The sequence below is a fragment of the Marmota monax genome, unplaced genomic scaffold (assembly GCF_021218885.2).
Source record: "Marmota monax isolate L192 unplaced genomic scaffold, Marmota_monax_Labrador192_F-V1.1 WCK01_AAM20220418_F8-fsc00041, whole genome shotgun sequence".
Classification (NCBI taxonomy): Eukaryota; Metazoa; Chordata; class Mammalia; order Rodentia; family Sciuridae; genus Marmota; species Marmota monax.
In genome coordinates this window covers 3,176,698-3,202,935 of record NW_026695238.1, presented here as the reverse complement: position 1 = coordinate 3,202,935, position 26,238 = coordinate 3,176,698, and the positions used below count along the sequence as shown (strand labels likewise).

Below are 26,238 nucleotides of genomic sequence, written 5' to 3'. Positions count from 1 at the left end.
CATCTGTCACTGGCCTGAAAGCTGGAGGTGAGGTTCTGTCTCTGCAAGAAACACTTTTTCAGGCAAAGGGTACCATCTCAGCTTCTCAGATTTTGTACATCAGCTGTAGTATTCTAGACTCCTTAATAACCTGTCCAAAAAAGAACTATCACTACCACTGCTCTCTTAGCAGTGTATGTGTAGTATATGTGGGCAGACTGAGCGTGTGGCACAACATGAATCACCTGACCAACATGTCTTAGCTATCTATCTCTATGTTGACAGAATTAAATCTCCAGTTAAAAGGAAAAAAATATTTTTATAAAAACAGAAGCACGTTTTATTTCAATCCTGTTGGGGGGGGGAGTGAGAGGGATGGAAAACACAAAATAAGGGGAGAGGGTCTCTTTATATAATACATGTAACATTAGGACCAACCACAGAAAGAATACCCATCCCACCCCTCCCCCATTAACTCCTATGTGGGTTCCAAGGCCAGCTGAGAATAGATGGGATAAGAATTAAGACACTATTGGCACAGTAACATGGCCAATGCACCGAAAGATGGACAGAGAATTTCCCAGGGAGCAAGGCCCTTGGACCTCAGCTGCTTCCCCAGTGGAGGGGGAATGAGAAAACTTTGGCTCAGCAGGAAGGCGGTTGTCAAAATCAGGGTTACCCTAGTTGGATTCTTCAGATTGCAGGCTGTGGCTGAAGGGAGTCAAGACATCTATCGATTCCATGCTGTCCTGTGCTTTCTCCAAGACCTCTCCTCTTCAGGCTTGAGACTACTGAGGTGTCCAGGTTCTCTTCCTTTTGGTAGGGAGGGGAATAAGTGCTTATTCTACCCTTCCTACATCTAGGCTACTTAATTACTACTTTCCTGGCTCTAAAAGAGACAGAAGCCAACTAATAAGACCGGCTCCCTTTGTGAAAGTCGGCTTGAAAGCCCTTGGGTTGGCAAAACTGCCTCTGCAAAGGTTTCTCTAAACTTTCCCCTATAAGACCCTCCCCAAACTTATTCAAAGACATCTTCAATTTTGTGAGATGTGGACAGAAAAACTTGGTCCCTCTCTAGAGTTCAATCAGCAATCCCATCTTTGACTGGAGATGGGGATGAGAGAGAAAGAACAGGGACTAACAAGGGAAAAGCAAGGCAGTTTACACTAAGATATAGATTCAAGCCTGAAAATTGTGAATAGTCATCTAAAGCTCCAAAGGAGGAAGAACAATTCTCCCACACAATATGAACAAGTGAAAAAATATTTTGTGACAACCCTGTAATTCCCAGACCACAAGAAATTGTGTTAAAAGGGAAAAAAAACCAAAACAAAACAAAACAAAAAACCCCCAAGAAACAAACTTTCGAGCAGAGTCTAGCCCTCCATCTTAAATCTGAATAAAATAAACTCATTCAATCAATACTGCTTCAAGTACAATCATGAAGACAGATGAAGCTGTTGAAATTCACACTTAGAGAATGGGATCAGGTGGCTAATCACCTTAATCCCAGGCACCTCCCTTTTAAAAGTCATCTGAGTATATCTTTGAAGACCACAACCCCTTTTCTGCCCCAATACTATACCCTTTCAGGATAGCCAGATGAATTAAGACGTCTGTTTTAAGTTTAATAGGAGGGAAGTGGAAAAAGGAAAAGCGTTAAGATTTGGAAAAGCTAGCAGCTAAAGCCAAAAACAAGGTTAAGGTCCTTGTGGCATTCAGGAATGAGAGTAAAAGAATGAGAGAAGGAAGGTATTCAGGCGTTGGGTTCCTGCTGTCCTTTGGCTTTACATCTTACCCCTGCCTCCCATTTCTCCCAACAGCTTGATGCAGCTATCGGCCTGCATCAGAGGGGATGTAATGCCCAGACCAACTTTTTATTAAGCTTATGCAGCTAACAGACTTGTAAACAGTGCCAATTGACAAAGTTTTGCTGAAAATTACAGCTTGTGTCCATTAAACACACCTCTCTCTGAGATTAAAAACAAAAAATCCAAAGTAAACAAAATACTGAGAGAGAGAGAATTAAGAGACACATCTTGAGTCTTCCAGGAAGGCAAGTAAAAAACGCCACATGGCTTGGTCCCAGGCGTTCATCATGCCTAGAGTGCTGCTTTCACCACTGTCTCCCCTCCCTGCCAGTAGCTAGGTAGAGGTGGAAGAGCAGGGTCATCTTGGGCATGCTGCAAATACAGCATTTGCTGGTGTTGACATTCTCCTGGGGCTGTGGTGGCAGACTGCTGTGTTAGGAGCCCATTTCCCGGGAGTAGCAGAGAGCCCAGGTCCTCAAGGCAGCCTGAGATGGCAGCCCGTACACCTCAGGGGGAGTACACTGCCCCTTTTCTCCAGTGCAGTTCAGCATTGAGGTTCTCTATTCCCAGTCGGTGATAAAACCTGAGCTGTTTTCCTCGTAGGTTCCCCTTCCCTTCCCCAACTTAGGGGAGTGGTGGGAGGGGACAAGGGAGGATCACTGAGGGGGCAGGGGGATACCCCGGGGATCGGTGACCTGTCCCTCTTGCAGGTTCTTCACCAGTTGTGCAAGCCAGCGTTTCGTGGTGGTGTCATCTTTCAGCACCTGGGCAAAAGTTGTGTCCTTCAGCTGGTCAGGGAGGCACTGCCTGAGTGCTTCACGTGCCCTACATCAGAAACAAACAAACCAACCAGGAAGACCAACAAATAAACCCACATTTTGGGGCTAGGCAAGAGTTGCTTTCTTAGATATACAGTATTCTGGGAATCTACTGCTCTATCAAGTTATACTAAGAAACCACTTAAATAAGTTCATAGGCTCAGAGACTTCCAGAATCTGTAGTCTGTAAATATTTTCAGAATGATGCCCCACTGTAGAATTTCATGCAAAAGCAAGAAAAAAAAGATGTAATAACTTACTTCAAACTGCTTTCGGATATTTTTACAGTCAATACTGTCAAAATACTCAGGTTGGAAATAGGTGAGTTACAGTAAATGAAATAATTTCAAAAATCAGTATATTAAATAGCAGATGACCTCACTTGTATATGACAAATAATAAATTTTGACTTTGTACTAGCTTTACCAATTTGTATCTTTACAGAAATTGCTTCAATTTTATATTTTAAAATATTGGATACATGACAAAACCAAAAATTATCAGATAAACTTTTAAACATTTCATTTTCTTTGAAATAATGAATAGTAGAAAGTCAAATTTGAAAACCTATAAAAGGTAAGCGTTAACTACTTTATAGCTAATTTAAACAAAGTTATAGCTATTTTATTCAAGTAGACTATTAAATCAACACATTTTCAAATCACAGTGAAAACAGAACCACTGAAGAAAAGGACAAAATGGTCAAAGAGATAGGTAGGGCTGGGCCTGGGGTTGTGGCTCAGTAGAGAGCACTTGCCTACCATGTATGAGGCATTGGGTTCAATACTCGGCACCACATAAAATAAATAAAATAAAATAAAGGTATTGTGTCCATCTACAAAACAAACAAAAACCCCCAAACAAACGAACAAAAAATAACTCTAGTGGCAGGAGACTAAGTTCACATTAAATCAGTTATCCCTATTTCTAGGAATACAGAAATCACTCCATTATGTGGTTTGGCAGAATCTGAACAAGTAGCTTTCAAAATAAATAATGGATTTATGAAACAAAAGGTCAAACATTTCTAAAATCAATTATATCTACAACGTATGATTTTTGACAGAAAGATTATCAACATAAGGAGATGAAATAATTAGCTCAAAGGACTTTACAGGAACCAGAGAATTAGAAATATAATTTTAGAGTCTTCTGGGTTATGGTCCTTTCTAAGATGATCTTTGGAAGTATACTTCTCTTTCTGACCACTTGGAATAGCAACAGAAAGCTCAAACCACAGGAGTTATGCATTATATAGGGTTTCCCTTGCAATTATCTAGACTCTGGAATTTCAGAGTAGGATAAAGAATTACATTGGGAAGATATACCTATGATGGATTTTTCAAATTTAGCATTTTAGATTTTAAAAGGAATTTTAGATTTTAAAAGGAACTCTATCTAAGACCAACTAAATAAAATTATATCCTTTCCTGTGTTAAAGATTCAGGGATCTATGCCATGAGATGTGGAGTCCAATCAGCAGAATATTTCCCTTAAATATTATAAATCCTGTAAATGTTTACCTGGGATTATCTGAGAGTCGAAGGTAACATCTTACTACATGCTTCAAAAGACGGGCAGAAGGCTCTTTGGATAGCTGCAAGACCATTTTACCCTGTTTTGCCCAAAATAGGGGGAAAGGTAGGAAAAAAAACACAAAACAGAAAATAATTGTAATTGACATTGGAGATGAGATTGTCTAAAAATCATTATAGAGGTTCCAGAATTGCTATTTCTAACTAGAAGACTAAACCTGCTGAATGCAAACTGCAAAGAGACTAAGCTGTGGGATCAGAAGTATTTGCAAAGGGGGATGGGCATTATAGCCCACACCTGTAATACCAGTTACTTAAGAGGCTGAGGTACTAGAATTTTAAGTTTGAGGTCAGTCTCAATTTAGTGAGAACCTATCTCAAAATAAAATGGGCTGGGGATGAAGCTAAGTGGCAGGGCACACCTGGATTTAATCTCTAGTGTGGGGGGGGGCCAAGGATAAAAATGAAGTAGGTGAAAAAACTCACCAAGATCATGGCAACATGGGAGAAACGTTCATATGTCTGACATATATAAGCCAAACCAGTGTCATCTAAGAGGATCTTCTGGAGGATGAATGTGGCAACCTGGAGTAAAACAAAAAGAGTTTAAAAAGTTGCTCAGACTTACTAACCAATTGTCCACTCAATTTCCCATCAATCAGTAAATTGCACAAACAGAGACCCCTGTATACCACATACAACTTATTCTACCACATATGCTTAGTACAAAAAGCTAAAAATATTACCATACTGAATATCACTATACATCAGGACTTTTTTCTAAAGGATTTATATGCCCTTATTTTAGCTTCCCAGTAAACTTATGAGGTAGACATTGTTATCTTCCCAATAAATTCTTCCAATAAACCTATGAGGTAGAAACTGTTATTTTCACTTTACATAAAAGGGCAAGTCCTACAGATTTTTAAAAATCCAGGTTATAGAACATCTATTATGTGCCATGCATAAACTACTAATCAAAGTGCCAGGATAAGGTTCCAAGTGACAAAGCTAACAAGTGATAAAGCTCAATCCCCACACCACCAAACAAGAACAAGAACGAACCCAAGACTGATAAAAATGAAAAAAAAAAAAAAAAAAAAAAAGGAAAAGCCTCAGTATGTGGATTAAGTGGATGGAAGATCAGCGTTATATGCCTGATAAATTTGGGAGAAGGCTAGGTTCTTATATTTTCTGTGGGTTTGTGGGAGAGAGGTCATATATTCCTTTGAAAATCTGAAGAGTGCAATAAACACAAAACTCAGGATAAAAGCCCATATTCTACAGGTGGCAGAGAATTCTTTTGGGATTTTGAATATAGATTGGCCACAGATATTCAGAGCTTGAAGAACAGGGGTAACTGAGGATACTTGGTTACCATATAATACTTTTAGTAGTTTTCTCGAAATATTCTAATGCTTATCCTTTAAAATTCTGAAACTAAAAACAAACCAGAAAACTCCCAAACCTCAGAATCACTTTCCCAATCAAGTTTTTACCATGTTTTTGATATCATCAAATGAAAAGCTGATGACATATAACATGAATTTGCTTTAATATCTCCTAAGATACATTGTTTCCTTTCTTCTTCTTCCTTTTTTTTTCTTTTTTTTTTTGTGGGGGGCAGTTCTGGGGATTGAACCCAGGGTATTCAACCACTGGGTTGCATGCCCAGTCCTTTTTTAAATTTTGAGACAGAGTCTTGTGAAATCGCCCAGACTGGCCTCAAACTTGAGATTCCTTTGCCTTTAGCCTCCCAAGTAGCTGGGATTAGAGTTTGTACCACCTTGCCTGGCTTGTTTCCTTACCTCGCTGTTGAAATATAAGAAACACAGTAGGAATACTAAGATATAATTTGATATGATATAAAATATAATATAGGAGAGGATAAATTTGAAGAGAATCACACATACCTTGTTACAAACTTAAGCTAAAACACTCAATTGCAATCTGAATGGTAGTATTTATCTTAAATGGTGATTTCCAAATAACTCAAGAAAATGCGACTCAACACATAAGTAACTTTCCCAAATACCTTATTCCAAAGGGGAGGGCAGAAACAAATGGTAAGAAAGAGAGATTTCTGAATTTGTGCTGTGAGGATAGCATTTAGAATATATTATTCTAATATTTTTCTAATTAACATATAAAAATATTAATACTTATGTAATTGTTCTTGTTAGCACAGTGGATCAAAGCAGCTTCATAGTGTCTAGGTTCAAATCTCATGTTTCATCATTTCTACGAAATTTTAGGTAAATTAAGTACCCTAAGCCTTTGTTTCTCATCTGTGCTATGGAGGTGACAATCATGAGAATCTGATGGAATAATGCACATATAGTGGTTAAAATAATTGGCATTGGGCGTGATGGTACAAGCCTGTAATCCCAGTGGCTCGGGAGGCTGAGGCAGAAGGATCACAAGTTTACAGCCAGCCTTGGGGCTGGGAATGTGGCTCAAGCGGTAGCGCGCTTGCCTGGCATGTGTGCGGCCCGGGTTCGATCCTCAGCACCACATACAAACAAAGATGTTGTGTCCGCTGATAACTAAAAAATAAATATTAAAAAAAAAAATTCTCTCACTCTAAAAAAAACCAAAAAAAAAACCCCAAAAAACCCCAAAACAAGTTTACAGCCAGCCTCAGCAACTTGTGAGGCCCTAAGTAACTCAGTGAGACCCCATCTCTAAATAAAATACAAAATGGAGCTGGCTAAGTGCTCCTGGATTCACTCCCCAGTACCAAAAAAGGCACATATCAGACACTTAGTAAATGTAACAAATTATGCAATAATTAGTATTTATGAAACAGGAACACCATGCCTAAGAATAAAGAGATTACTTACTAATTAACATTTGTGTTGTCTATTCATTTATCACTGGTCTATATTATGTAGATTACCTAATCAAAATATGTAATGTTTTTGGCATTTAAAACATATTTCCCCCTTAATTTCTTACAGCAATTAATCTGCTTAAGACCTTCCTTTAATGTATTTTAAGGTTTCATTATATCTCAGTCTTGTTGGTCTTCAGACAAAATATAACTTACAGAATACTCTGTAATAAAAAAAGTTTGGAAAATGTTTTCTTCTTTCTTTTTTTTTTTTTTAGAATTTTTTATTATTTATTTTTTAGTTTTCGGCAGACACAACATCTTTGTATGTGGTGCTGAGGATCGAACCCAGGCCGTATGCATGCCAGGCGAGCGCGCTACCGCTTGAGCCACATCCCCAGCCCTGAAAATGTTTTCTTAACAGAGATGTTTTGCCTACATTCAAAGAGATGTCACCAAAGTAGAAATGAGTATTTCTGCCATAGTTATAAGAAGTCAACTTGAAAAACCTATTCACAGGCTGGGGATATAGCTAAGAGGGAGAGAGCTTGCCTATCATTCATGAGCCCTGGGTTTCATCCCTAGTACTGCAAAAAGAAAGAGAGAAAAACAAAAACAATACCAAAACCAAATTCTTCACAGGCAAATAATAATAAAAGATGAGCATACAGTTTTATGCATTCTAATCCTGTCCTTGAAATACACTGAAATTAATAAAAATAACTAAAATCAGGGAAGAATTATGAAAAGCATGAAATAAAGGTTCACATGTCACTTGTCTTTTGTGTGTATAAGCAGAAAACTGCGGACAGAGGTATAAATTTCCTTAACACACACACATACACATCACAGAATGGAGGACTTACTGGAAAAGTATTTGGAGCCCAGGGCAGTGGCACATGCCTATGATCCCAGAGGCTCAGGAGGCTAAGGCAGGAGGATTGCGATTTCAAAGCCAGCCTCAGCAATAGCGAGGCACTAAGCAACTCAGTGAGACCCTGTCTCTAAATAAAATACAAAATAGGGCTGGGGATGTGCCCCTGAGTTCATTCCTCAGTACCAAATAAAAAAGTACTTGACTTAAAGTTCATAGAACTTCTCCTTATCTATCACTTAAAATAATAATCCTTGATAGAAATCTCCACATGGAAACTATGGAGACATACCCCCAAAAGAGGTAACAAGTAATAATTATCTATACTTTAGGTCTGATATTGTAATATTCATTCATTTAAAAAAATTTATTATGATTAGAGCAGAAGTTGGATACTGCAAAACAGAGTCAAAATGGAAAAGAAGCCGTGAGAAAAATCAAATGATATGAAATAATATAAAATGTTAGAGGGGGAGGAAAAAGTATGAAAGATAGACAAAGTAACATAACTGATGTTGCTGAAACAAGAGACTAGAACAAATTAAAAAACCATAAAAACAAAAACAAAAGCAGGGATATGCTCGTCTAATAAGAATCTGATACAGATTATTAAAGAATTTAAAAACTAATAAAGAAGCTTATAGATATCCACACAAAAAAAGGCAAGCCAAGCCACCTACAAAAGGAAAACATTAGGATGGCCCAAGACTTGGATACAACATTAATGTCTTAAGACAATAAGGCTAGGACAACAAAATTCTCAGAGGGAAAAATGAGATAAAAGAGGCAGAAAGTGATCCTTGGATCATAAAAGCAGCAGTTCAAGAGCCAAAACAACGTAGACCAGTAAAGGCACATACTGTTTTAGAAAGTTCACTTCCAGATTCCATAATGCGCAAACACAAAGGGATAATTTCTGTTGTCAATAAAAAGTTGATTACTTCTTGCTCATCTGTTTTCACCAAGGCCCCTAAAGAAAATATGACAAACAAAATTATTTTTGAGTCAGGATTTTTAGTTAAATTAATTTTGTACTGCTCATCAAGTTAGTTGTGGAATTTAAATAACTCAGAACACAAACTGAGGTTTCTATGCCAAAGAATCAGATTCACACCTCTATTAAAAAAAAAAAAAAAAAGGAAGAAAAGCACAGGTTGATTTTATTAGTCATCACGGAAAGACCAGACACCAAGTTTGGTTCATCCTACAGTTAGCAGTGGTTTAGCCACCTTTTAAATAATATGTTTATCATTCTTGTTAGACGATCTTAGAACAATACCACCAATCTATCTTCTACTTATTTTAGGTTAGGGAGAATTCTACATCAGTATAAAAGCGTATTTCCAGGTAGCAAAGAAATGGTGTCAATTTGAAACACCACTCACAGGTTATTTAATTGCCTGTTTTCTCAAAGAGCACAAATATTGTAGGACAAAACTAAGGAAATTACAAAAAAAAAAAATTTACAGGGCTGGGGTTGTGGCTCAGTGGTAGAGTGCTTGCCTAACGTGTGAGGCACTGGATTTGATCCTTAGCATCACATAAAAAAATAAAATAAACAAAATAAAGGTACTGTGTCCATCTACAACTAAAAAAAATTTTTTTTAAATTACAAACAAGAAACAAACACACACCTAGATTATAATCCTGTGTCGCCAGTTAGTTTACCAACTTGATAGTTACTTTCCCTTTGTAGATCTATTTCTTTATCAATAAAATGAGATGAGAACAGATGACTCCTAAAATTCATTCCATTCTATTATTCTGTGAGTTTCTAGTCACTGATAAAAATGAATGATAAAGCTGATCAGGCGATGGACATAGCTCAGTGACATCTTTTTCAGTCTATACACAGGGAAGCAGGGCCCCTTAAATGACTTAAGCTGCTCAATGCATCACTAGCTTTTATATAAATACCTGAATCTGTAATAACTAAAATCAATTATCTTGAGAAAGAATGGGGAATGCCAGAACTGGTAATTTATAATGCTACATCTCTAAGCTCCACATCAACCAGCATGAATAATTTTCTAATGTGGCCTAATGTAGATTTAAAATGTAGACCTATGATCCATACTGAATTAATTTTTTAAAAATATTTTAGTTGGGGGCTGGGGATGTGGCTCAAGCGGTAATACACTCGCCTGACATGCACGGGCACTGGGTTCGATTCTCAGCACCATATAAAAATAAAGATGTTGTGTCCACCGAAAAAAACTAAAAAATAAATATTAAAAAAAAAATTCTCTCTTTGGAAAAAAAAATATTTTAGTTGGGGCTGGGGTTGTGGCTCAGAGGTAGAGCGCTTACCTAGCATGCGTGAGGCCCTGGGTTCGATCCTCAGCACCACATAAAAATGAAATAAAGGTGTTGTGTTTACTTACAACTAAAATAAATAAATAAATATTAAAAAATATTTTAGCTGTACATGGACACAATATCTTTATTTATTTATTTTTATGTGGTGCTGAGGATCGAACCCAGCGCCTTTCGCATTCAAGGCATGTGCTCTACCACGGAGCTACAACCCCAGCCCTGAATTAATTTAGAATATAGGTATGGATCGTGATTCACTGTTCTACATATTAATATTCAATTTTTTATAGTATTATTTGTTGAAAAGACAATCTTTTTCTCCACTAAATTGTCTCTGCACTTTTATCAAACACCAACTGACCATGTATGTATGTCTGGACTCTCCATTCTGCTGCAATGATTTACAAGTTAATTTTCTCCAATACCACAATGTTTTGACTACTGTAGTTTTCCAGTAGATCTGGATCAGGTAGTATACATCTTCCAACTTTGCTCTTCTTTTAAAAAGTGTTTGAATTTTTTAGTTCTTCTGTCTTTCCGTGTAAATTTTATTTATTTTTTGTAGTACTGTGGATTGAACCTAGAGTCTCAAGGCTTACAAGGCAAACACTCTAACACTAAACCCTCCAACCCACTATCTTTATGAATTTTAAGATCAGTGCATTGGGTCAGGCTGCCGTAGACTGCTGACTTACATAACTGAAGAAAACCTGAAATTTATTTTCTTACAGTTCTGGAAGCTGGAAGCCTGATATCACAATGCCAACAAGGAAGGGTTCTGGTAAGGCCTCTCTTCTTGACTTGAAGATGTATACCCTCTTGCTGTGCCCTCATGTGGCAAGGACAGAAAGAAAGCAAGATCGCTCATTGTCTATATATTTATAATACTAATCTCATCATGAGGGTCCTGTCCTCATCTTAATTTAATCGCGTCCCAAAAGGCTCATTTCTAAATTCCATGACATTAGGGGATAAGGTTTCAACATATGAAAATCTGAGAATAGAAAATCTATCTACAGAAATGATTGTATGATTTTTTTTCTTCTCTCTTCTGTTGACAGGTCATATTGGTTGATTCGAAAAGTTGAACCAAATTTATATTCATAATGATCTTTTTTATTTATTGCTGAGTTTGTTAGTATTTTATTGAAGATTTCTACACCAGTGTTCATGAGGGATACTAGCCTGTGATTTGCTTTTCTTGTAAAGTCTCTGCTTTTATGGTCAGTGTAATGCAGGCCTCACAAAAGTTGAAAGGTTTCCCCTTCCTTCTATGTTGTGGAAATGTGCAGAACTGGTTTATTTCTTCTTTCAATTTCTGGTATAGGACACTAATAAAACCATCAGAGCCTACAGTGTTCTAAGTTAAAAAGTTTTTAACTAGAAAAGCAATTTAATAGATACAAGACTACTCAAGTTATCTATTATTTCTTTTAGATATACATGACAGTACAGTGTTTTTTGACATATTATACATACATGGAGTATAACTTCCCATTCTTGTGGTTGTACACCATGTGGAATTACACTGGTTATGTATTCATACACGAACATAGGAAAGTTATGTACAATTCATTCCACTGTCTTTCCTATTCTCATCCTCCCTTCCCTTCATTCCCCTTGGTCTAATCCATTAAACTTCTATTCTTACCCCCCCCCCCCCCTTATTATGTGTGTTAGCATCTACATATCAGAGAGAACATTTGGTCTTTGGTTTTTTGAGATTGGCTTATTTCAATTTAGAATTGGCAATTTAAAAATGCTACATCTCTCAACTCCATGACAGTCTCCCGTTCCATCTGTTTACCAGTAAATGCCATAATTTTATTCTTCTTTATAGCTGAATAATATTCCATTGTGTACACATACCACATTTTCTTTATTCATTCATCTGCTGTAGGGCACCTAGGTTGGTTCCATACCTTAGCTCTTGTGAACTGAGCTGCTATAAACATTGACGTAGTATCTTATTTCTTGAGTGCAATCTGACAAATAGTGTCTCTTAAAGAATTTTACTATTTCATCTAAGTTGTTAATTTTTAAGCAGAGCTGTTAATATTCCTTTAATATCCTTTTAAAGTCTGAATAGTCAAGTGATGTACCCTCATTCATTCATATTTGTAATCTGTACTGACTTTTCCCCCAATGAATCAACTTTTGGTTTCACTCATTTCTTTTTTGTGGTTCTTGGAAGAGCCTCGCGTACGCTAGACAAGTGCTCTATCACTATGCTACATTCCCAGTCTGGTTTCAATGATTTTTACCTCTTGTTTTTCTGTTCTCATTTTTCATTAACTGTCAGTCTTTACCATTACCTTTTTTTTTTGGTTTGATTTAGTTTGCTTATTTTGGTAGTTTCTTTTACATATACATATATATAAAAAATACATATATATTTTATTAGAGATGGCCTCACTGAGTTGTTTAAGGTCTATGTTGCTAAAGCTGGCTTAGAACTTTATTATCTCCTCATTCTTAACCTTTATCCTAATATCTCATAAATTTACCACCCCACTGTAATGGTCAATAAAACCAGCAGAAGTAAGATGAGTTAAGAAAGAATTAAGGATCTAAGTATTTTATTTTGGCTGGAATTATACTGATGCCCTACATGAAAAATTCTGGTAGCTTAAAAGCAGAAAAGAATATTATTGGGAAAAATTTCTAATTAGAGTACCAACTGGGAGATGTAAAAACCAGAAACATTCATTTGAAGCATATAAGGTAATGGTTGGGCTGGGGCTGTAGCTCAGTGGCAGAGTGCTTGCCTTGCACATATGAGGCACTGAGTTCGATCCTTAGCACCACATAAAAAAAAAAATAAAATAAAATAAAAACTTGCTGTCCATCAATTAAAAAAAAAAGGTAATGGTTACTCCTTAGAAGAATAAAATGTACTTGAGACATACATCTTGGAAATACCAACTTTTAAAATCATTTCCTGATTTATGGTCTATAATTATAGGGACACAAACACAGGTTGAGCATTAAAACAATACATTACCCAAGTCTGTGTAATTAGTATTCTTTTTTTTTTGGTTAGTACAAAAGCAAAACTTAAAAGACACTAAGAAAGAAAGGGTGATTTGGAAAATAAATCTTGTTGAATGTATTATATTCTATAATATAGTAGATATTCCAAAGATAGTTCCTTACTACCTAGGAGTCTGAGGTCTGAAATAGTTGTTATGTTATATTCTTGAGCAATAAGTATTTCACCTATATCCCCCACAGTAATTATACATAAAAACACTAACTGAAGCATGAAAAAAATAATTAGGTAAAGTAGTAGAAAGTAAACCCCTCAACTTATGAGAGAAGAGCTTATAAGTGGAAAAAAACCCCAAAACATTAAAAGAAGGTAAGTCCAGAATTACTTTTATTCCTGTAATAATATTCTGTTGAATCAAATTATTATTCTTTACTCTCCCTTGCCAGCAAATGTTTCTACATACATACTGAACTGAATTCTAAATATTAGTCCTCAAAGTCTTACAACATGTAGTATGGTGCTTGACAATCATTTATCATGTTCCCATAACTCAGTTATTAATGAATGGAATAAATTCAAAGACAAAAAGAATAAGCCATAAGAAGCAAGACAAAATATTTCAACTTAGACCACTTCAGAATGAGGATTTCAGGCTTACAAAACAACCCTAACAACTTACCAATAACTCCAAGGCTAGTAAGCCGAAGATACTCAAAGGGACGTGTTTTGCTGACAGTGTGCAAAAAGGGGTACAAAAAAAGTGGGATGTGTGCTGCAAGAAAAGCTGACCTGGAAGAAAAAAAAAAATCACATTCAGAGCTTGAAGATGATTTCTAAGTATTTTTTTTAATATTTATTTTTTAGTTGTAGTTGGACAAAATATCCCCATTTTATTTATGTATTTCTATGTGGTGCTGAGGATCGAATCCAGGGTCTCACCCGTGCTAGGCAAGTGCTCTACCACCCACCACAACCCCAGCTTGATTTCTAAGTATTTTGAACATTCAAATCCAAGCAGTTAATTTTGTAAGGCCTATAACAATCCTCAGAAAGGAAATTTATGGGTCATTAGTTTCAACGAATGGTTCTCAAATAGGGTGCTTTAGCTCCTACCGAATGTTTAACAATGTCTGGATTCATTTTGGTTGCCAGAATTAAGGGATGTTGAAGGTACTGGCATTCAATTGATAGAGGCCAAAGATGCAACTAAACATCCTACAATGCATATGACAGTCCTCTCTTGCTTTTCTTTTCCCACTATCAAGACTTATCCAATTCAAAATGTCAATGGTGCCTCCACTGAACAATACTAGTACAGGCCAGGGTGGATAAGGGAACACATTTCTCTGTAATCAGCACCATGTACCTTAAAGACTGTTTAACTTAAAACAGCCAACTGTGAATTTAAAAAAACATATCACTAGGGGCTGGGGTTGTGGTTCAGTGGTAGAGCGTTTGCCTTGCATGTGTGAGGCACTGGGTTTGATCCTTAGCACCACATAAAAATAAATAAAGGTACTGTGTTCATACAACTAAAAAACCAAAAAACAAAAAACCCCCAGATCACTAAATGCTATTAAGTGCCCAGGAGATTCTCCTAGGTTACCTCCTCACCTAATTTAGGACTGAATAGATAAAACTTATGAACCAAGATGACAAGACAAAGTAGTCATCATGAGGTTTATATGCTATGTTTAAATGCAGTTTTCTTTTTTGTTAGGGCATTTCAAATATACTAAGCATTCTTAAAACCAGTCTATTACTTTGTATTATTTATTGTTATACCTGTAGCAGAATCAACACCCAAGATTTTTAACAAATTACTCTTGGATTTTTGTTAAGTGCTTAAAAATAATTTTCTTCTTAATTTTCTAAATCTCTGAAAGGTTACAGTGCCACAAAACACTCAGATGTCATAAGAAAACTGGACAAAGAGAAAAAAGGCTTTAACAAGTGTTTCAGGGACCATGAGAGCCACAAAACAGATTGCTGAACAGGCTATTTCCCTTTTCCTAATTTTCCAGATATGCAAAAATGGTAAAAAAGTTAACTTTCAAGCCAATTCCTAGAATCCTATGTTGAGAAGGATTTTGACGTCAAATAAGGGTTTAGTGGGGAAAAATGCTTAAATAATATTTACGAATTACTATTACATATTATGTATAGCATAGTCATCTATGATAGATTTGGGATGGAGAAGCAGCTGTATCACCTTTCCTGTGGTATGAATATTGCTCTTTTAAAGTTCATAATCATGAATGGGAAAAAGTAAGAGTCCTGAAGATACAAAAAAAACCACATTACACATCCCTTCTGTTTTCACTCAGCAACAGTTTAGAATTGTTTTCAGTATAAACCTCCCCCTACCAACTCACTCAAAGCATTTACCTGGTTTCTGGGTGTGATGCCACACACTGCAGTAATGCCAGAGCATTGCAAACTCTGTTAGATTGGTGTGCTGTCAACGTGGGTGGATTAATAGATGGATAAATATTTACAATTTCCTAAAAAATGGAAATCAGCACCAGATGAACGAGGAGTAACTAATTATAAAATTAATTCATATTAAAGTACTACTAATTATATTAATTCATATTAAAGTAAAGCAAAAACAAAAACAAAAAAGCCTTTGAACTACATGTATCCTACAAAAACTGAAGTATCAAAGAAGGAGTAGAAATAAACAATGCTCTTATCCTTTGATCACAAACATATCTAATTACCTAAGGCATTTCTACATGTGTCTCTAGGAGGATTCTACAGAAACAACTGTAGTCATCTACATTTTTTCTTTCTGCAGCTACTGAGTCTGTCACCTGAGAGACCCTTATATTTTTATAATTTCTCTTTTTGTCATCCTGCTTTAAGTTATAATGATGTAACACCGGCCAGAAATTATTAGTAAGTCAACCAAAGTGACTCACAAAGAAGTTTATTTTGGTTAGGTAGCAACTTCAAAAGAGGAGCAGAAGGACATACTTAGCCAGTTGAGTGAGGATATGTATAAACAGCAGTGAATATGATAGGTACTCAATCAAAAAGTGATAATTTGCTGAATACAATTCCATTTATTTTAATTGTAAAACCTCTATGCAAAATGTTCTTATAAGAGGCTGTGGTTGTAGCTTGGTGACAGAATGCTTGCCTAGCATGTGTGAGGCACTGGGTTCAACACTCAGCACCATATAAAATTCATAAGTAATGTAAAAGTATTGTGTCCATCTACTATTATGAAAAAAAAAGTTCTGGGCTGGGGATATAGCTCAGTTGGTAGAGTGCTTGCCTCGCATGCACAAGGCTCTGATCCCCCAGCACAAAAAACAAAAACAACAAAACAAAACGAAAAAAAAAACCTCCATCTGTTTAAAGTATTCAAAGTCCTTTAAGCAAAGGCACAGAAAAATTCAAGTGCAATGAATCTGACTGAACTGTCACTCAGAGATATATACTCACCTGTAAAAGTGCTGCAATAGTACCAAATGAATGCCACAGCATGGGTGCAAGGTCAGGAACAGATTCTCGCTTCTTACTTAGCTCTAGCAAAGCATTTTCCCTTGTCTCAGGACTGGACAGCTCGTTGATCCACTGATAGATCTTTTCCCTATCTACTTGAGCTAGTGCAGTAGGCACAGGCTTCAGGGGAAAAAGAAGAAAAAAGAAAAAGAAAATGTGAGTTAATTAGAATCGAACAAAATCTTACCCGTAACAGTGCTTTAGAGGAAATGTATTTTTCATAAACATTAGGGGAGCTTTTCTTAATATATACTCTTCATGTAAACTAGTTCAACCTATTGTCAGTTATCAATGCTCACATGCATTAATAATTCCATGTTTAGGAATTTATCCCAAGTTTACTTGGGCTTACTGAATATACACCAGGATGTTTACTGACAACGATTTATCAATAAGGGACTAGTTAAATAAGTATTGGTGCATGTCTATAATGAATACTATGAAGTTTAGTAAAGACAGTTCTATATATACTAATAGTTAAAAAAAAAAAAAAAAGAAAGGGGGAACAGAATAACCTGTGTAACATGCTTCCACTAATATATACAAACGTATTCTTATATTTACATACCACATTTCTAGGACACATGTTAACAATAGTTATTTCCAAGGCTAGAGATTTACATAGGAGCTTTAAGTTTCACTATATATAATAAAAGCTTCTGCATAAACATTTGTTCAAACCATTAATTACTGAGAGGGAAAAAAATTATACTCTTCCCATCCATTACTGATTCCTTCTTATTAATTTTGACAACCTTTTCCATGGACCAGAAAACCCACAACATGGAAAAGTTCTTTCTCCTGATTTTTTTTTTTTTTTTAAATGGTGCTAGGGATTGAACCCAGGGCCTTGTGCATGACAGGCAAGCACTCTTCCACTGAGCCACATTCCCAATCCCTCCAAATGATTCTTTTTTTTTTTTTAATGCCTTTGTTTCATTTTTATGTGGTGCTAAAGATCAAACCCAGTGCCTCACACATAAGGCAAGTGCTCTGAGCTACTGCTCCAGCCCCAAATGATTCTTACATATACACTGCATGCCCATCCCTTTCAAAGCATCCATTATTACTAACATAAGAACTAAGCAAAATTTTAAAACATGCTTTCACTGCTTTGCTGAAGAATTGCAACATTCCTCCTAAATTTGAGCATTTCTACAATTCTCCACATTTGCCAAATAGCCTTGTAACCTTAAGATCCTTAATTATTCTCATCTTGAATCATGAGGAAATAAAAGGGTGGATGGGTAGATAAAAAGGTGAGCTACACTCGCAGATGAAATAACTAACACTCAGAAAAGCTGACTTGCTCAATTCATACAAGTATAAAGCTGTATATGCAGATGCTTTCTTGAAGTGTATTACACAGCTTCTCATAATATTAACAAGTTCCCAATACATTTTGGTGTGATGGAATGAAGACCTATCCACTGCATAGATAGAAAGACAACAGAAAGAATTGCTTTTGTTGAAGATTAGGATGAAGTATAAGATGGACTTTGAGGTGGACTCAAATTTCCTCTATCTAACCTGAATGATGGCCTTCTATAAATGGAAGCTTGATTAGAAGCTTTTATCTTGGTACTTATTTCACTTGCCTAATAGAATGCACCACAAGTTGGCAAAACGGACTGAATTATCATGCAGCTTACAACTTCTATTACAGTAAACTGCTAAAAGCTGCTTTGCAATTCTGACTGGTGATGCTCCTAAATGAATCAAAGGCTCCTAGGGCAACAAGAAGATTGAAAGAACATTCCTCCAGCAAAAGCAGTATTGTTCAAGTACTTACCCTTTCCATGTTGCTGCAGATAGGTTCTAACTCAAAAACTATAGTATTTGTTATTCCTACCAGAAGAAAGGGTATGTGTTTATTTATTTAGAGTTTTCCATCACCTTAAAAGATTAATGGAAACACGGGCTAAATTTTACTTTTTGGCACTTTTAAATTGTAGTTGGACACAATAACTTTATTTATTTTTATGTGGTGTTGAGGATCGAACCTAGCACCTTGTACATGCTAGGCAAGTGCCTGATTGCTGAACCACAACCCTAACCCATCTACTTTTTATTTTGAGACAGGGCATAGCTACATTGCTTAGAGCTTGCTAAATTGCTTGGACTGAACTCAAATTTGCATTCCTCCTGTCTCATCCTCCCAAGTTGCTGGGATTACAGGCTTGCACCACTGCCCCTGGTTTTCATTAGATCATGATAATAAAATGCAAAATGTATCTTATTTTCTGAATCCCAAGGACTATTTAGGCATACCTTTCACAAAAACAGAAGATCTAAAAATTAAACTCTTCCTAAAAGGGGATGAGGAGTGAAACAAGGGGTAGAATGGGTGAGGAAGAAGAGGGAACTGTGTATATTTTTAAAGGCAGTTTTATTTAAGGTTTACAACAAAGGTATTTATTATCCTCATTTTACAACCAGCGAAACAGTGGGCAGATTTCCTCCTCATCCCATTCTAAAGATCACCAAGCCAGGTGTAGTAGCATGCACTTGTAGTCTCAGCTACTTAGGAGGCTAAGGCAAGAGGATCAGGTAAGCCTGATTTCAAGTCACCTTGGGTAACACAGTGAGACCCTGTCTCAAACTCTCTAAAGATTTCTAGTTCAGATGATATAGGCCTATTTTAATCTGCTAACACATTTCTGAAGCTGTGGTTGATATGGAACTCAATGTAGTAGCACACACTGCCCAGTGGTAGATTCCCTAATAGAGATTACCTAACTTAAAAACATTGTCAATAATAGCAGGGTACTGACCACAAGAAGAGAGGTTAACATTTCTTTGAGGCCAGACCCTACAAGAATCAAATGAAGGGGCTGGGGTTGTGGCTCAGCAGTATAGCACTCGCCTAGCGTGTTCGAGGCCCTGGGTACGATCCTCAGCACCATATAAAATAAATAAAATAAAGGTATTGTGTTCAACTACAACTAAAAAAAAAAAAAAAAAAGCATCAAATGAAAATATGGGGGCTGGGGATGTGGCTCAGCGTAGCATGCTGGCCTGGCATGCGTGTGGCCGGGGTTCGATCCTCAGCACTACATACAAACAAAAGATGTTGTGTCCGCCGAAAACTGAAAAATAAATATTAAAATTAAAAAAAAAGAAAATATGGGTCTTTTCCTCAGAAAAACACACAATACAGAAACGTAAAAACCTACACATAATTTTAGGTAATCCATGGACTTCTTGCAGAATCAAATACAAAAATGTTTATCAAATTAAAAAAAAACAGAAAAGACCTCAATTTGCAAATAACTATATAAGTGCATAAATGGAATGAATGCACACTAAATTGCAAGCCCGCATGGCTTTAAAACCCAGATTAGGGGCTGGGGATGTGGCTCAAGTGGTAACGTGCTCGCCTGGCATGCGTGCAGCCCGGGTTCGATCCTCAGCACCACATACAAAAGAACATGTTGTATCTGCCGAAAACTAAAAGTAATTAAATAAATATTTAAAAAATTCTCTCTCTCTCTCTAAAAAAAAAGTTAAAAAAAAAATAAATAAATAAAACACAGATTAGCCATTTCTAGAATTCTGCAACCTAGGATAAGTCATTAACTTTTCAAGTCTCAATTTTATTAAAGTGCAGGAACTAAATTAAATAATTACTGGCTTTAGTCATTTCTACCTTAGAAATTATTTCATTCAGTTCTGAGACATCAGTTTTATTGAGGTATAATTTGCATACAAAGCATGCCAGTTTAAGTGTATGTGTAATGAATTTTGACAAATTTATACATCTAGTAACCACCACAATTAAGATGTAGATCACTTCCATTATCCCAGAAAGTTCTTTAATGTCCTTTTCAGTAAGCCCTACAACCAGTCCTAGGTACCCATGAATATTTTCTGCTGATCAGGGTTGCCTTTGCCGGGTTTGGTGGCACACGCCTGTAATCCCAGTAGCTTGGGAGGCTGAGGCAAGAGGATTGTGAGTTCAAAGCCAGCCTCAGCAACTCAGCACGACCCTGTCTCTAAATAAAATATAAAAAGAATCTATAGAACTTCAAGTTTAGTATTCTGACATAGTTCACTAATTTGGATTTAGATAAACAGTTCAATTACATACTTAGACACAAAATTATTTGAGAAGTATGATTTAGAATGTGTTTTACCGGGGCTGGGGTTGTGGCTCAATGGTAGAGCGCTTGCCTCACATGTGCGGGACCCTGGGTTCGATCCTCAGCACCACATAAAAATAAATGATATTGTTTCCAACTACAACTAAAAGGGCTGATGTACATTACTGTATTTTAATTATAACCTGCTAAAGTCAATAGTCCTTTCAACAGTTGTGTTTAAAAATATATTATTGAGCTGGGGCTGGGGCTCAGTGCTAGTGCACTTGCCTGGCATATGTGAGGCACTGTGTTCGATTCTCAGCACCACATAAATATAATATAAATAAATAAAATAAAAGTCTATCAAAAACTAAAAAAAAAAAAAAACCTAAAAACAAAACTAAAAAAGAAAAAATATTATCAAACTTATTAGGGAACTGTTCTTTTTCTGTGGTCCTCAGGACTGAAATAGGGCTTCATACAGGCTAGGCAAGAGCTCTACCACTCAGCTACATCCACAGTCCTTTTTCAAGTGTTTATTTTATTCTGAGATAGGGTTTTGCTAAGTTGACCAGAATGGCCTTGAACATGCGATGATCTTGTCTCAGGTTCCTGATTTTGCTGGGATTATAGGTATGTGCCACCATGGCAGGCATGTTTCCCCATTTTTGTTTAATGGTTTGTATGTAGAAAATGTATTTTGAGTAACACTTTTATTTTTCTTTCCACAAAGCTCAGTGAAAGGAAAGTGACCACAACACTCAGAGCAACCAAAAGATCTTTATTGCAGCAGTGCAACAAAGAAAAAGGAAAGAAGGAAAGAGAGAGAGAGAGAGAGAGAGGGGAAGCGCACACAGGAGAGAGACAGAGAAAGCAAGAGAGATAGCAAGAGAGAGGGGGCCTGGCAGGAGGGAGTTTTTATAGCCTAAATCTAATAGGGCCTCTGGGTCCGCAAGCTGCCTTGTTGGCCCAAGGGGGGGTTAAGTGTTCAGCCTTCAGCAGGGTTGAATGTTCAGACTTGAGGCAAACAGGTGATAAAGGACCAGATAGAGGGGGGTTTGAGTGCGTGGGCTATCTTGCAGCCAACATCTGTTCAGCCTGCCCTGCAGACAACACAGTTCAGCCTGCTCTGCACCCAACACTCAGCACAGGCAAGACATTTACGAAAGTGGGACATCAATGGTTAATTACAAGTATCACAAACACGATGATACGGACAGTTAGTCTTCTATCTATGAAATATCCTAACATTTAATATGAAAAGTAGAAAGATATTTAGAAGTTATTTTAAAGAAAACACACTCATATTTATTGATAACATCCCCTTTGAGTAAATTAAAAAATTGATGTTGATGACTTTCTTAAACAGAAAATAGCCAAATTATCAATATCACTTTATGTTTTAAGGGCCATAGTTCTTTATTTTCCTACCAATGAAAACGGACATTAAGGCTGAGGTTGTAGCTCACTGGTAGAATGCTTGCCTAGCAAACAGTTCAATTCTCAGAAACATAAATAAATAAAGGTCCAAGTCAGACGAGGTGGTATATGCCTATAATCCCAGTGGCTCAGGAGGCTGAGGCAGGAGAATCACGAGTTCAAAGCCAGTTCAGCAACTTAGTGAGGCACTTAGCAACTCAGCAAGACCCTGTCACTAATAAAAAAAAAAAAAAAAAAAAAAAAAAAAAGAAAATGTCACAGTAAATAAAATATAGGATTAGTTTGAAATGAAAATTATTATCTTAAGTCTGTGACTCAACATGTGGTTTTGCACGTCAACATAATAATGATACTATTATATAATATACTTTCTAGGGTTAGGGATGTAGTTCAGTGATAGAATGCTTACTTGCATGCATGAGGCTCTGGGTTCCATCCCCAGCATCACAAACCAAACTACACCAAACTGAAACCTAAAAATCTTATCCTCATTAACTAAATGTTTTTGTTTTTTTTTTCCCCCAAGATAACTTTAAAAAATGGAAGTGAATAAAGTTAAGAAAAGTTCAGCAACTTGCTTAGAGCTTCAGTAGGAGACTTGGGAGAAAACAATGAATTAGATACTGTAGAGTGCATAGTTCTACTTGTCAATGAGGAGGGCATCTGGAAGTCAATCACAGCTTCAACACAAAGATATAAAACAACTAATGATGCTGCTGGTTAGTTGGACAACGAGAGAAACACAAAAGTTGACAGATGCTAAAACTGCCAACAGAAATCAGTGAAAAGAATTTTTAAAATGCATATCTAATGCATCACATAAAGGTTTACATTTGTCTATTTTACTAGCATAACTAAAGACCTCTGTTACAGAAGACCTATGGCACAAGAAGATCAGTAGTTCTATTAATCTGAAGCAACACAGTAGTACGTTACTTTATCAAGAAAAGAATCAAGAGTCATTTAACCAGTAAGCGAACCTAGCCAAGCGGAGAGCAATTTGTTATTCTTATTAATTTTTAGACTAATTCTGTGTAGTACTTCTGTTCCCATTTAGTAGAGAGAAAATTGACTTGAGCACACTCCTCTGAAGGCCATTTCCACTTGGATTTTAAAAGGATGTTACAGTTTCTGGCGACAGCAATGAAATTGATGTCATAATGACAAGAACTAACTAAACTATAAATTTTTAGTACAGTAAAATACTACTGAAGATAAAATTTAAGATATTTTTTCAAGTATCTCTAAATCACTTATTCTCCCACTAATGAAGAACATCCTACATTCACATGTGATTACATTCTTCTTTGATAGTACTTTCTGTCTCCCTTCCTACAGGGATGATTTTCCTGCTGTTTAGTTTAGCCTACTGTAGGTGCGGTTGCATGTATTAACTCTTCTTAATTTCTAGTGAATGATACATCATTACTGGTCTTTTACTCAGAACAGAAGAATACAAAGGAAAGAAATGAGGGATTGAGAAGGAGGTGGCTCAACTTTTTGTTTCAGTTTCATCACTAATTAAATATCCTTGTATGAGTGGTGCAAACAGCATAACAAGTGCAAATGCAAGAAAAATTCAAATATTTAAGCTAACGTGAAGAATTGTAAAATAATTAAGAAACACGTACTGAATATTTAAGTAATGTACTACAGTTTTAATGGCTGTTCAAAAGATGCATTAAGCCGGGCGGGGTGGTGCACTCCAGTAATCCCAGAGCCTCCAGAGGCTGAGAGAAGAGGATCCAGAGTTCAAAGCCAGCCTTGGCAAAAGTGAGGTGTTAAGCAACTCAGTGAGACCGTCTCTAAATAAAAATACAAGATAGGGCTAGGGATGTGGCTCAGTGGTTGAGTGCCCCAGTTCTTAAAAAAAAAAAAAGATGCATTAGGGTGCAACTGAAAATAAAACAAACTGAAAATAGAGTCTGGGGAGGTATAGGGAAGAGGGAAAAGGAATCAGTTAGATTCACATGCTGAATGTGTCTCTAAGTGGGGAGAGGTAGGAAGGGCATTCCACACATAGAGGCCAGAATCAAAGGTATTGATATCAAAGGTACAAATCGTGCAGAGGACACAGTCAGATTTTGACAGCCAACCTTGGAAGGATTTCCTTTATTCAGCCTCTTCCTTACAAGCAGGAACCACACTTCCCAACTTCCTTCTTCTCAAATTATAGGTACAATTTCAAATAACAAAAGAGGTAAAGAAATTAGACTTACTTAATTGAGAGCTACAAAAGATACTTCTCCACTTTGAATAGTTACAAACACCTAGAAACACAGTGAGAGGAGGCCCAGATATCACTGGTTCTGGAAATGCCAAGACAACAGAGATCAAATTTCAAGAACAATGTTTTCTATAGCTTAGTTATAATCAGCTGAATTTTTCATTTTATCTTTAAAATTAAGGCAGTTTTTGTGTTCTATTTTGTGTTTGTCGTTTTTCCTCATAATGCAACTTTAGTATATGACTCTCCTTAAATCACTTGCCCTTGGTGAAATCAAAGTGGAAATGGCCTTCAGAGGAGTGTGCGCAAATCAAACGATCCCTTTTCCCCTTTATGGTTATGAACTCCCAGTGGTCAGTTTCCTCACCCGCAGTCTTTCAATCGGCAAACTGAGTCTTTACTTTGTACCAGGAATTGTCCTGGCATTGAGGAAAAGAAGTTATCAGGATTCACACTATCCCTGTCCCTGCCCTTAGTCCTTATCTGCACTCAACAGGGAGACAGACAACGGAGACAGACTTCAAACAAGTCAACAAATCCAATAATTACACATTGGGATGAGTGCTGTAAAGACTGCTCTGACAGAAAAGTCACGAGTACTTTCTATCACTGCAGCACATTTAGGTGGAGACACGCGAGAAAAGGAACCAGTTAGATTCATATGCTTTATGTGTTTGTAAGCTTGGAGAGGTAGAAAGGAAATTCCAGGCATAGAGACCAGAAGGTGCATTAAACAAAGCGGTAAATGTGTGTAAGGACCACATTACATGGGGCCTTTCAGGCCATGCGGAGAAGTCCAGATTTACCTAAGTGAAATAGGAAGCCCAGAGTTGTTTCAGACAGGTGAATTACACTATCCGTATTTCTTGTTTAAAGATCACTTTGGTCGAACGAGTTTTGCGAGAAAGGTTTTCAATGCAGAGAACCACAAGTCAGATGCAATAATTATGCATTTCTACGGGCCTCTATGCAAAACGACTGATTAGAACCAGAGGCCATTTCCTTCCCGCTGCGATGTGCCTAGGCGGTGAGTCTGAAGCGCAGCAGACGAGTCAGTCTGATCATGGAATTTCCCTCATCCTTGCCAGCGCCCAGCACACGACTGGTGCCCTGAAACTGTCGGCCAGCGCAATGAATCAATGAATGGCCGGCCGGGGCTGCACAGAGGGCGCTGCCGGCGTAGGACCAGGCCCCGCCGACTAAAAAAAAGAACACGAAGTACCGCGCGGGAGGCCGCGAGAGGCGTCCGGCGAGAAAAGTGGGGGCAGGCTCCAACACCGTCCCGGAGAGGTGTTGAGGGGGCCGGGGACTCGCGGGCGGGGACAGAAGCGGCTACACTCGGGCCCGACGCAGGGAACTAGGGGAGGCCGAACGGCGGGGCTGAGGAAGGTGTGGGCCCAGCCACTCACCGCTGCTGTCGCCAGGCTGTGCATGTTGGGAGCAGCCGCTGCTCTCCTTCTTTCGTTGGACGCGCCCGACCCGCGTCCCAGCTTCAGCGCCTCCGCCGCCAAGGAAGATGAGACGCCATCCGCCTCCACTCGCTCCGCCCCCTTCGTTGCCTTCTGACCTCTCACCCTTGACCCCACCCACAAAACCTCTTCCCGCCTCCGGGCCTTCGGCCTAGTTAACAGTCCCAGAGTATGTCCTTTGCCCCTTGAAAATTTAAGACCAAAAGGACTTATGTGACCTATTAGTTCCCGCACTTCTCGGAATCAAGCAGGTATCCCTAGCGGAGTGCATACTCTGTCCCTCCTGCAAAGGCCAGGGAAGGGCGGGAAAAGACCAACAGGCTTGGGAGGACAAGCGTTGCGCATGCCC

The 26,238-nt window shown here is 37.5% G+C and overlaps 1 protein-coding gene across 1 annotated transcript; it reads right to left on the bottom strand.

The window, feature by feature from the left end:
• Positions 1-293: 293 nt before the first annotated feature.
• Positions 294-26,238, bottom strand: Cnot9 (CCR4-NOT transcription complex subunit 9). Its single transcript, XM_046439924.2, has 8 exons — positions 25,830-26,238; positions 16,612-16,791; positions 15,547-15,662; positions 13,838-13,947; positions 8,711-8,820; positions 4,630-4,728; positions 4,132-4,223; positions 294-2,615 (listed from the first exon to the last, which is right to left on the bottom strand). Exons 1-8 carry the CDS (start codon positions 25,851-25,853, stop codon positions 2,447-2,449), a joined length of 900 nt encoding a protein of 299 aa, XP_046295880.1. The 5' UTR covers positions 25,854-26,238; the 3' UTR covers positions 294-2,446.

Excerpts from the sequence above, each read along its gene's own strand:
- Cnot9 (XM_046439924.2), bottom strand. The coding sequence starts at position 25,853 with ATGCACAGCCTGGCGACAGCAGCG. Across the intron at positions 13,948-15,546 it reads GCATCACACCCAGAAACCAG|GTCAGCTTTTCTTGCAGCAC; the intron begins GTAAATGCTTTG and ends TTTTTCTTCCAG. Across the intron at positions 8,821-13,837 it reads TACTAGCCTTGGAGTTATTG|GGGCCTTGGTGAAAACAGAT; the intron begins GTAAGTTGTTAG and ends TATTTTCTTTAG.